Source organism: Syngnathus leptorhynchus, chromosome 3 (assembly GCF_054491065.1).
Source record: "Syngnathus leptorhynchus isolate UIUO chromosome 3, UIUO_Slep, whole genome shotgun sequence".
Lineage (NCBI taxonomy): Eukaryota > Metazoa > Chordata > Actinopteri > Syngnathiformes > Syngnathidae > Syngnathus > Syngnathus leptorhynchus.
Genome location: NC_141197.1, coordinates 16,892,038 through 16,905,155, shown reverse-complemented (window position 1 = coordinate 16,905,155; position 13,118 = coordinate 16,892,038). Strand labels below are relative to the sequence as shown.

At 41.5% G+C, this 13,118-nt stretch overlaps 2 protein-coding genes across 14 annotated transcripts in view; both read right to left on the bottom strand.

The window, feature by feature from the left end:
* tox3 (TOX high mobility group box family member 3) overlaps positions 1–10,236 on the bottom strand; it is a 75,296-nt gene extending 65,060 nt beyond the window's left edge. For all 5 annotated transcript variants that reach the window (XM_085908191.1, XM_085908183.1, XM_085908188.1 and 2 more), the window contains exon 1: positions 9,651–10,236. Coding sequence is in view for 2 of the 5 variants with exons in the window: in XM_085908182.1 (XP_085764308.1) it covers position 9,651 (1 nt within the window). In the remaining 3 variants the exon portion in view is untranslated. The remainder of the gene's footprint in view (positions 1–9,650) is intronic.
* Positions 10,237–10,364: 128 nt separating this feature from the next.
* Positions 10,365–13,118, bottom strand: part of chd9 (chromodomain helicase DNA binding protein 9) — a 43,948-nt gene continuing 41,194 nt past the window's right edge. For all 9 annotated transcript variants that reach the window (XM_085908692.1, XM_085908694.1, XM_085908697.1 and 6 more), the window contains one exon: positions 10,365–13,003. In XM_085908692.1, the coding sequence (XP_085764818.1) occupies positions 12,155–13,003 (849 nt within the window). In that variant the 3' untranslated portion in view covers positions 10,365–12,154. The remainder of the gene's footprint in view (positions 13,004–13,118) is intronic.

Sequence of the window (13,118 nt, the reverse complement as noted above, 5' to 3'; positions counted from 1 at the left end):
TGAGGAGGCACCTTAAAAGACAACACAATGGGGTCATGTGTGAGCGGATAGATTAGATTAGTAGATACGTGACAGGACGCCGCTTGCAATTGTGTCGCTCGTGTGTACCTGACAGCAACTGATGGCTCGACATGTCAGTCGTTTGGCGGGTTACCGTAGTCGTTCGTGTGACAATATTAGGACGGCGTGTCAGATATTGCAAATGGTGCCTGACATTGGTCATGTGACTGAGGGCTCCATGTTCTATGTCTAGTGTGAGGCACAGTTTAAATCTGTGCAGGGGGTTTTGATGGTTAAAACCAGTTTTGCGCCGTTGTGGGTGTGAACACAGCTGACTTGATCCACGGGTAATGAAAGCGGCTCCTTTCATTCCCTTTCAAATTGGCACACGCGAAGTGCAGTCCTTGACATGGCGAAAGAAGAAATTGATTTTTGCTGGAGTCCTTGCTGGAGGTTGAAGTGTGTTTTTGAGGAAGTACAAGTTACATGGTGTGATGTTGGCTAGGGCGATCACAGAAGCGGGCACTTGGAGACACAGACATGGACGGGTGTGACCCCAACTCATTAAAAATACATATATTAAACATAACAGAAATAGAAATGCATTTAATTCAATTCACCAAAATCTCATTTCGGCACCTGCACCAATAGTTCAACATGGTTCCAGCAGCCTTAAGTCAACTTTCAGTCTCATCAATTTCCCCGAACAATGGAACCAATTTTTTTTTTCTGAGCAGACCCACAACCTCATCACCTTGCCCTTGTCTTCACTCCAGTCTTTCTTTTCACACTTTCTGATGTAACTCTTGTTCCTTTCTCTTTTTATACCTCCAAATTTGTCCTATTCACGAACACCAAGATTTTGGTGAATTAGTAGTTTGAAGTTGCAGCTCTCCAGGTGAGGGCAGCTGGCCTCTGAGCGAGCAGCTGCAACACAATGCATCACCTTTTCGGCTGCGCAGTTCCACACAAGCCACTCCGAGAAGTATTTGGTCATTAAAAAGTGGTCGATTCTTCCTTGCGCTTCCTCTTCAGAATGTTCAAGGAGGCCAAACTGAGATTTCTATTGGTACACAGGAAACAAAGGTGCAATACAGTAACAGCTTTTTTTTCCCTCTCTCTCCCACTACGCTCCCATGAGAGGTCTCATGGTTAGCATCATAATAAAGGCTTTTAATTGACATAAATTAAGATAGGAGGAGAAAAGCAAGTGCCTGAGGGGAAAGGTTTCTCGTTTGCCCGAACCCGTTGCAACAAATGCGCTCTGTTAATCAGATGTGAACGCGCGGCTAATGAGTAAGAGGCGCTTGGCTAATTGGCGGCGTTTGTCTGCGGCGAGTTGTGTTTCTCCGAAGACCCGGTCGCTTCCCACCGCTATTCAGGCTTTGTGCTATCGGCACAGGCGTAAAGACACTAGGGGGAAAGAGGACCCCCAGACCCTTCCATTTAGTTAACAAGTGCTACGTTGACGCGCCGCAGGGGCTCCCCACAACATGGCCTTCATACCTTGTTTCGCAGCAGGTATGCTGGGATATGATGTGCAGTTTGTAATGGTAGCAAAGTTATTAATTTGAGGGGCCACAGCATTCCCAGAAAATCACCCTGAAAAGAAGGGTTTAAGATTCATGTGTTGACATTTTTTCAGATAAAAGGAATCAAGTGACTACATTTTTACGTTTTTTTTTGTTGACTAGTGTGGCGAGTCTTAAATGTAATGGCTACGTTGCCAGAGCTAAGCGTTTTGCAATTAGCATACGTAGCCTGATGCTAGATGACATGTACACTTTAGAATGATTGAATTAATCTCTTTGGATGAGATGAGTAGACAAGATGATGTGATTTAGCATAATCTGAATAATGTCTTTCATGGAAATATGCATGCGCGGTGATGAATTTTTAATGGAGCTCCTCCTCCCGCATCCCGGCCTTCTCCTGCAGGACCCCCAGAGTGACACGGATTGTTTCACGACAACCCGCCATGCACCCTCCTTATTTAGGCTTCTTCGTTACTCGGATTTCTCTGCCGTCATTTGGGGAGAAAAATCCACACAAGCCTCTTTTGCGAGCTCATTTTGTTGACTGGAATTGGTTAATGAGAGATGCTGTTATTAGCACAGGCGCTTCTGATCTCACGGATGAACTACTTGTGATATAAAAGAGACAAATATTATGTCAACAAAGGCTTCTGATGATGTTAATGAGAGCAGGTCCAGATCTACACATCTGTTGAGCTCGGAAATGCGACCAGATGTCATATTGGAATGCAAATAGATTTTTTTTCTTCTTATGAAGATTAAATCACCTGTGGGGCTTCAACCAAAACCTTTTGTAAGCCCGGTGAAAATGTTCCAAACACAACCCTCCAAACTCACTCGGTACTTTAAATGTTGGTACCTAGTTTTTGCATGCCCACGCGTATTTCTCCATTTTGCAAGTTTCCTTATGATGGATGGTGTTGAATATCACATAATTGTTAGCAGCAAAAAAGATGAAGCGTGTCCACTGAATAAGCTTGTGCAGCGTCAATTATCATGCACATGAATCACAAGCAGAAGATTACAATTTGAAAACAACCATATGTTCCATTTTGCACGGCTGAAATGAATACATTTAAATACATTTTGCTGCTGCATTTTTATTGAGTCATTGACTAATATTGTTCACTGTGTTTTATTCACTGATTCCCTTTGCAGGACTTGCATGCAAAAGCCTTTTTGTTTCAATGCATTTTAAAGAGATTTTTTTTTAATCACCAGGATGTGCTTATGATTTTCATATTTACTTATCGTTACATTAAACAGTGCACTTGCCTCCAGCTGACATCTTTAGGCTATTTCTGCATGCATATTTAAACAGTCAATTACAGGATTCTTCAATAAATTAAAATAATTTATCAAATTAAATGATTAACATGTCATCCATTTTATGTTAAATAAATACATAAATATATACATGAATATATAAATAAATGCATACAAAATAAACATTCCACATCCGCTAGAGCGGACGCAAGTAGAAGATACAATAATCCTCTTGAAACGTACTTCAGCATCAAATGAATTCATCTCTATCTCAGTTTCTTTATTTATTTATTGTTTTAGTGTGCCTTGAGATTTTTCAGAGGTAAACTAGAGGTCTTGGATCAATATAGGTTGGGAACTGTTGATGGAACCACGCAGACAAAACAGATTTTAGGTCATCTAAAGAAAGACCTCTAACGTGAGGAATCATTCACATAAAATAACAATAAAAATAACAAATAACATGACTTGAAGATAGAGCAGAATGTTTAATTTGAGGTGTAATGGGAGTGAATCTTAATGAGGTCCCTCTCTCTGTTCCTTCTCCAGGAGACAAAGATATGACCAGAGCAGCGGGTCAGAGAACACACGCAGTGCCGCGCTGGTATCATCTATATTCATATACTGACTCCTGGATGTTAAGCAGGCGATGAAACTAATGCACATTGTTGCTAGCTGACTGGATTTATAGTCTGCATACGTTGGTGGTCTCAGCTATTAAAGTAGTTAGGAAAAAAGTTTTGCCAAGTGCAGCAGTTAGAACTTGTTTTGTGATGTTGATTAGCGCCACCCACAGGGCTGGAGTGGATCCGTATTTTTTGTATTATCAACTGGTGGAAATGTTAGGTAGTTATTTCCACTGCGAATGGTGTGTTGAATTTACTCAAACTGGTTGGTCAAGTACATATGTCAGTCCATCGTAACCGAGTAGATCGGTCGATTAGTAAGTCATTGAGTCAGTTAGTCGGTCATTGGTGAGCTAATCATTAACTCCGTAAATCAGTTTGTTGGTCCATGTGTTAGTCAATTTGTAAATCCGTACACAACAAAAGCATTTGTTCGATGTAGGATTCCGAAAGTATTTGAAAAAGTATTAGTTCAATGGAGGATTTACAACACCAGCATCAATACAAGTAGAATTGCGTTCACACGTAAGACACGTGAATAGCGAGTCGCAGAGCGTCAACAACAGCTTTCAATGCGGCTACGCAATCATTTGACACGTGTGTGGACAGACAAGATGGATGGAGTCCACGGGGATGGTGTGAATGAGGAAAAAAGTCAAGTGGAGAAGATGGCTTGTCAGTCATGTGACAAAGCTTGATTACACTGGCACACACATCGCCGAAGCAGACGTTGGGTGTTGAGCGCGCTGAATGCATCAAACATGACAGCTGCGGCCGAGAGCCACGTTGATACCCCCCACTCCATTCCAAACAAAGTGAGAGTCATTTAGCCTCGGTCTCTGCTTTTTTCCTGGACATTTCATTAGGTCCCTGCACCGTTACATGAGATCCCATAAAAAAAATAATCACCCCATACATATAAAAAGGAATACCTACAAGTATAAACAATAACACCACATCACCTTAAATAAATAAGTTCTCCCCATTTATTCTCATCCAATAGGAGTGCATATATTTTGATATTCCATCTTTCCTACTTGAATGATGGCAGTGCTGTAAAAGCTTGTGCCTGGATCAAGTGCACAAGCGAGTGAGCCTGCTGCAGTGCACAGCTGCTAAGCACTTTTTAGCCCCCGCCATTGTTCAGCAGGACAAAACAGCCCATTCAGCTCTGCGGCCTCTATAGCTACCAAATGTTTAGCGTTGTTGTGACATTGCACAGGACAGGACAGCATGGGGTCACCATATAGATGGCCCCCACTGTGTGTGTGTGTGTGTGTGTGTGTGTGTGTGTGTGTGTGTGTGTGTGTGTGTGTGTGTGTGTGTGTGCATTATAGGTGTCAAACAAACGAACGCGGTAAAAGATCTCATGTCCTTGCACGGCAACACATTTTATCTTAATTTCTATGAGATGGAGCACATTAATACAAAAAGTGTCCTTCAAATGCACAAAATGGAGCTATTGTTTAGCACAAAGGAAAGAAGTAACAAGATATAATATGAAGAAATAATCAGAACGTTGGCTGATCTCTCGTGGATTCCTCCATCCATTTCTTGCTTTTTTGTAACTGCATACTTTCCATTAAAAGAAAAGCTTGTTTCCTTGATTACTTTGATGTCGAAATGGGAGCAAGGGAGCAATTCACATTCATTCTGCACCCTCTCTTTTTCTCTCTCTCTCCACTCCCCCTTTTCCTCTTTTGTACTAACAGCAGAATGCCTATTTATATATTGGCAGTGGAACTAAATTACTGCAAACATCTCTGAGGGCCAGCCAGGCAGAACAGATTGGCAGCTTGCTATGTTGCGTCAGTGCCCCCTACTGGCTCACGGGGCAAGTGGAAACTCACAGTGGGACTGGGTGGGTTTAAAAAATAAAAAAAATACATAAATTGACATAAAAATGCTAGCAATAGCAGAAATTAGCACAGCCCACCAAAAATGACAAAACTGAATAAAACGACCAAGCATAATTACAGTATAGGATTGCCCACAAGACTGTAATTGCTTGTTCTGCTCAATTCTGCCTCACCGATCTATTCGTTTGCTTTTTCTGTGGACAAAGACAATGCGTCTTATTGATTTGGACTAAAGTGCTATTGTGATGTGTGCTCCCACTAAATTGTCTTTTTGCTGAGGCAACTGGCTTGTTGGTTGGGTCGAATGGGAGGATAATGGTGAGGTGCTGGGCCAAAGGCAGCCAATCAGAGTCAAGATGGTAATCACTTGGCTAGTTATATTTGATCAATCATCTCAACTAAATAATCACACTCTCTATTCTTACATACATACTACCATGCATTCATAAATCATACATTGTTGGACCCTTGCTCCTTCCATGGGTACTTTCTGCCATCCATCCATTCATTTTCCCGTATTTTCTGAACATTTAAAAACACACACTCACAAATTTGAAGAAGCATAAATCCAACCTGTAGAGGTATCTTATAATAACATATCAGCTTGATTATTGCTATTCCAGTGGTGTGACTTAGGTCTCGGGCACAGTTACAAGTGTGTCATCTGCCAAGCTTATTTCATGCTCGGTTGGGCGTGAATTAATTTCACTTGAGGAAACAATTATTGAAGATTGGAGAGGTGTTTTTTTTTTTCATCCACCCTTCCAATCACAATATTTGAATCAAATCATAGCACACCTCCCAACCTTTTCGAGATACAATCCAAATTCATTAAATGTTCATCGACCACGTGTGTGACAAGCTGTTGTTTGCTAGAGTTTGGAAATGTTCCGAGTGGTTCTCTCTACTCTGCGGTTGCGGGTCAACGGTGATTCCTTGTGACCTTGTGCGACTTGAGCTGGATGGCATTTCTGTTTCAATGAATGTGGCATGTCAAATACTTCAAAAGAAAGTCCATTTTTGAAAGACAGTTTGAAAGATTTTGAAGCACTTTACAGTGGCTAACAAAAAAAGAAGAAAAATCTAGCATCACGTTTTTTTCATGAAATTTGAGCAAGTTTCACAATTTTAAACAAATGTAAACATTTTTATAAATAGACACCAACATCAATTCTTTAATCAGCTATGTTTTTAACAAATTCTAAAAAGTATATATAACAATAAAAAACATGTCATCACAAGACCCATCGGTAAAACGACGGGAGGAGCTAAATGCCAGACTTGCCTGAGCAATACAGCGCCCACTAGAGGTTTCTCATGGTATTACACGCATGAACTTGTTGGCTCAACTCCTCAATAAAGTGACTCAAAATGGACTCTTATTATTCGTTGGTTGGGAATTTAAACATTTTTGGAATACCTCTACGACTTGTTCTTTTTGACGTGCGCCTCAAGGCAGGTTATGGAAACTTTAGTGTCCTCTGTCACAAGGAATGCTTTGTCAGGGAGAATCCATCAGAGGTCACTGTAAGGGGGAATGGCATGGGGGGAAGGGGATGGGGATGTCAGGGAAAGTTACGGTTTGTTTGCTTTTAACCCGCGTGGCCCAGCCGTGCAAAGTAATTAAAGTGGAACAAATGTCACGTTGTTGCATTTCATCTGCTCGTATGGTTGTCGTCTGGCCTGGATAGATCATCTCCCAGGCGATGTACACCCACCCACCCCCAGAGAGTGCTATCATTTTTTTTTCATGCTTGTTGTGCTTTGTTCTGATATGACAACATATGAGTAGAATATGGCTGCTGTGCTGTTTTTTGAGATGAAGAGAAAATGGAGCAGCTGCTTTCCAAGGCGTGAAAGATTGGATGTGGATTCATAGACACACACATATACACACACATACACTTCAATTCTCTTACGCCATACAGGTCCTAGCTTAAAAAATATATATATATCCAGCATATTGATAACTGTCTTTTCAGTGGCTACACAAGATGGTTTCCATCTGGCTTCAGTTGTGAGGGGTCAATTGTTTGTTTATTAAACATAAGTATGTGGCTGGAATAGGATTAGTGGTATTGAAAATGGATGGATGGACTAAAACAGACAAACTCCCATTCAGTAGGGGGCAGTGTAAACTATAAACACAAATCTCTAACAGTTTTGTGGCAATGTTTGAAGTCAAGTTGTATCATTTTTAATTGTCATTCAAGTGTAAAACCAAGACAGACAAGGCATTGTCTTGTTACACTTACAATAAAAGATGCCTTGTGATGTACACGGGCATTGTGCTTGGCTGTTTTTTTTTTAACTAGCTGACAGTTATAAAAGGAATGCATGCTGTCTGTGGACAGGCTAATAAATAAAAGAAGTACATGGGGAATAACAAGCCTTGTAAAGTGTAACCATGTTTTTTTTAAGGACAGCAGCCAATGTTGTATTTTATATGACTATCTACAGTGAGGTTTGTGTGTCTATCTAAAGGACTGACTCACCACGGAATGATTGACTTTGTCGTATTATGCGGTTTTACTCCACCAAACAGCTCATGGTACTTGGAACAAAACAAAGCAGAGAGCGCCGTGAGGCTCCAGTCTGCTTGTCATATTACATCTCGGCCCGGTGGACATTGTACAGTTCAACAGAATGACTCCATGTCAACTCTAACATGTTGTACGACTTACTCATCTGGTCTGAACCAAATATGCTCCTGGTAGTTTATACTGCGACCTCTCGAAGCCAGCTAAACTTCTAACAAAACAAAACATGATATCACAGAGACAATGACTGCAACGTTACTTTGCCACTAGATTGACCAAGACTGATTTTTGGCACTTGTAACGATTGATGTGTAGATTGAGAATTAAAGGTCTCATAGCGCCCTCTATGAGAAGGCGCTGACCCTCATCTGAACCCGCATTTAAAAGGGATTAGTAGACTTTAGTACCAGTGGTCATGCAGGTAGGCTGCTGGAACAAAGCCTTTTTAATGAGCCTTTTAATTGCCCCTTTTATAGCACCAATTAGCATTTTAATGGCGGCCATGTAATTAGGTCTGGGAAAGGATATGAGAGTCTAATAATAATGATTATTATTATAGCTCTCAGCTCAGAGAGGACTGCCACCTGGCACACTCAAGCAAAATGTACATGATTATATTGATATTGGATTTAAATAAATGCATATAGAATAGTACTCTATGAACTGAGGGTGCAGAGCGAATATGTAATTTGGAATTCCACAAAAAAATACACTTACACTAGACCATTGCTACACAAATAAACACTTTCTTTCTTTGTCAACAAGTGTGATATTTTAGCTCACTATAAAAAGAGAACCTTGTACTGAAATGAATGGCATTCAATCGAGCCAATTCAGTTGAGCCAATCAAAAAGGTGACTTGATGATTGAAAAAAAAAAAAAAAAGAATTCCTGAATAAGGAGGTTATTAAGTCTGGTTGTTTTTTTGTACCCTAAAAGGTTAGTCCTGCTAACATCCAGTGGAGGAGGTGCACATGCATGTCTCCTTATATCTGTTGACCTTTTGAAGTCCACTTGAATGGGATTTGCCTTCAGGACTAACGCGACCTCTTCTCCACTTGTTCATCAACTACTTGTACACTTTACTGACTTCTAGTGGAGTTTGACATTTGACCTAATAAAATCCACCTATTTGTTTAATAATTATTTATTTATATTTGCTTATCTATTACATTTCCACCTTAAATAATGAGACAAGCTGTATGATTCCCCTTCATAGCACTGGGTCTAACGCATGTCAGTTTTGCTTAACAGTACAATTGTGTAGCAGACGACTCCATGTTCCCTGATATTTGTACAATTGACATTTAATGTAATTAAAAATGTAAAAAAAGTAGTTTACTCAATGGACGTCACATTTTGATATTGCTCGTTTTCCTATTTTGAGTAATTAGTTCAAGGCCGCTGCTACTCTCTGGTGGAGGAAAGAAAAAATGCAGCTCATTTGTTTCTGACACTATGTCGCTCTCTAGCGGTAGACTAGTAGAAATGCAGCGTCAAGAGTTATGTTTCAATAGTTTTTTTAAATGTATTTTCCTAATAATATATAATCTGGGAAACCTATTTTTTTTTACAAAATGACAACACTCTCAGAATATTATGAGATTTTTCCAGGCAATTGTGCAATGCAATTAATTAAATATCGCTAACTTTGTTCTTGAATTTTTTGCTTCTTTTGCTCTGATTGTTCAATTTAATAATCTACCTCTTATTATTGTACTCTGACTAATATGACGTTCATGTTAAACATACACATTTTACCCCCATCATACTTTGATTATGATACATACTTGTGTAAGCATATATTTACTGATGGTGACTTACTTTATTTGATGTATTGTAATGTCATTCTTCAGCTGTGCTCCTGTTCAGCTTTTCCTATGTCCGTCTTCTCATCCATTTTAACATTCTGCAAAGATGCCAACGCTCCCGTTTTGGGTCTTTCGGTTGGGCATTCCGATGGGTCAACCCATGCAGTAGCACACCTGGTTGTGTTGCAGCCCATAACTTTAAAGTTGGTGCTTTCTCTGCACACCAGTACACTTTTAAAGCGCTGCTCCAATCTCAGCATAGTATTATGTTTCCATGGCAACCTTGATCACAACCTGACCTGCAGCTGGATCCTCCTCCTATTGTTCTGCTCGCTTACCTAAACACACCTGGTGACACACTGCAACGATATCATGTGCCCGTCGCCATGGCAATCAGGGGGACACTCACGTTTAAATCTCGTGATACTGTCATACATAAAGAATCCTTGATCACAACCTGACCTGCAGCTGGATCCTCCTCCTATTGTTCTGCTCGCTTACCTAAACACACCTGGTGACACACTGCAACGATATCATGTGCCCGTCGCCATGGCAATCAGGGGGACACTCACGTTTAAATCTCGTGATACTGTCATACATAAAGAATACATCACAAAAGCAGTACGATCCAAATGGAATAAAACAAATGCAAACAAAAAAAATCATATATAATGAATATATTTGTTTTAAATTTATGAACAAAGCTCATACAAATTGACACCTGATGGATAGTCAGAAGAATATGTTTAATAAAAATAATTAAACCTCAGTTTCCTCTATAGAACTTCATAGAAAGTAATCCAATAAATTACAAATGACTCTTGTTTTTTTTTTGTCTGTTTTTAAGACACATCCCCCTCCCCCCTGCATTTTTCTCCTCCATTTGACTACAGGAAATTAGTTTGACTATACAGAGCACGAAATATTACTTACAGAAAATAAGACAAAAACTGACCATGGTGACACTTGGATATCGTCAAAGCTTGAAATAAAATAAACAACAAAACAAAAATAATAAAAATGATCTTGTCTCAGTGATGACATGGATGATACCATCTTTTACAGCAGTAGTGTGTGTATGTGTGATTGTACCATAAGAGTCACATATGTATAAGGGCACTACAATAGGAAAAACAAAAAAAATAAGCATATTGTGTGTAAATCACTGCAAGCGTTTCAGTCTGGGTGCATTTACTGACCATTGGAGAACAGAGCGACGGTCACAATCAAGAGTGTTGATGAAATAACAGTCCACAAGAGGGAGGCAAAGGTACTTCGGCTTTGTTGGAATTCCAGTGTTGGCGGTCAAAAACACAATGTATAAGAGGATTGAAAATCAGAGGTACAAGATAAGGGCACTTCTAAGTCTAAGCTGAAGCTCAAAACAACAAGCAAAAACAAAACTAGCGTGAGTAGCGAGATTGTTCGAGCCCTTGCCCGAGCTAGCTAGCATACTAGCGCGCTCGCTAGATGTGGCACTGCTGTGTCGAACAACAATCAAAACCATATATTTTTTTTTCTGTGCTTGTGCTGTCGGAAGGTTGTTGAAGGTAGGCTGGGAAATAGGAAGAAGAGGTACAACGCATCAGGAAGCTCTTGAAGAACATGGAGAAGGTTGGCTTTTGGCACAGCAGAAGGGCAGGAAGGCTTCAAGGGCTGTTTGCGTGATGCGGTGGGTAAATTTCCATCAAAAACTTCTGTTATTCCCCCATCTTGATGCAAGGTCAAACACTCACATTGATACCTTTGGAAAATTTAGAGTCTTCAATAAAGCTGAAATTCATGTTTTGAGGAAGCAGGAGGAAGCTGGAGTAACCAGAGACGTAAGCACGAGGTCGACATGCAAACTCCGCACATGGAGAGACTCTCGACTGTGGATGTGCTGAAAACAACCCACTGTGAGGTCACCCTCCAAAAAAACAAAACAAAAAAAACCCAATAAAAATAAATGAATGACAGGACCAAAGTGAAAAGCCATTTTTGGAACATGACAGAATCTACAGCTTGAGTGACATTCGTTAGCTGCCCGAGTTATTGCTCACATCCGCATGATCTGCAAAGCAAGCGTGCCTTATTTACATCATAACCCCACCATCAAATATATATTAATAGTACAGCTTGACGCATTTTTAATAAAATTAAATCCTGACTTCATAATAATTACAATAATGCCTTTTTTCTTTTTGTTTTGTTTTGTTTGAAACAGTACAAGGTGACGCTTCTACTCAAGTCCGACATGCAAAATGTCTGGAAACAAGACGCTACCTCATCCACCAACGTTGACATTTGATTTCAGTTTGTTTTTGTTGGTGGTGGTTTTTGTTGAAATTTTTGCTTTAATACACAACAATGCAGTTAGTTATTTACATGTAAAGAAAACGTAAGTGCTGGGAGGATGGTGATAGATGGTGGCAGGTGTGTGTGTGTGTGTGTGGGGGGGAGGGGGGTCCACATATTTGTGAATATATGAATACATTTGTAAAGGGGGGGGGAGTACATAAATAAATGAATATTCCGTCAGTCCTTGCTGCTGGAGTCAGAGTCGTCCGAGGAAGAAGAAGAGCTCCCAGAGTCGGCTGAAGACGACTCTGCTTTCCCGCTGTTGTCTTTGTGCTCTCCTGATTCTTCATCCTCGTCGTCGTCGTCGTCGTCATCTTCCAGAGTTTCAGCTTTGACAGCGGATGCTTGAGGAGGAGGTGGGGGAGTGGGAGGAGGAAGCGGCGTGTTGTCGGGTTGCGCGTTGGGCACGGGGAGGTTAAGGCCTGGAGTGAGAAGCATCCCTGGGTAAAGCATGCTGGACAGCAACAATGGGTTGAGCGGGAGAGGTGGACTAGAGGTGGACGAGGCACTTTGGGAGGAGGCGGCGGCGGCGCCTTTTGTCCGTTCCTCGCTGGGGGCGCACGGCTCTCCCGTCGCGCCGCCGATTCCCATCTCCTTGTCTTCGGAGCCTGCGCCGCTCGTGCCGCCCGCGCCTCCTTCCTGATTCTTCCCGAGCAAGCCGCTCACATCCAGGAGGTTGGGCAGCCCCGCCATGCCTGAGAGCATCATGGGAAACATGGCGGCCAGATTACTCGCCGCCAGGTTTCCGGCGTCCGAGGAGGGCAGGCCCATGAGGCCGGCGGTGAGCTGCAGGTTCTGCTGGAAGGCCTGAAGGCTGCTCAGGTCCATGCCCGTCAGAAGCCCATTGGCCAGCAGGGAGTTGAGGCCCAGGGCGGAGGACGCCGCCATCGCCGTAGTGTTAGGCGTCATGGCCGCCGTCGCTGCCTTAACCAGTGGATTCTTTGGACGCCGCCCTCGCCGGCTCACCTCCTCTGGAACGATGGGACCCGTCAGGATTCTGTCAAACATGCTCGCTGGGAGGTAACCCTGAAAGAAGAAAGGTATTCCCTCAAACCAACACGTTTACAATCTCTGTACTTAAGTTGTGTACAACCTGATTTGCTGCCATTACCACATTGAATAATGTGAATAAATACATATA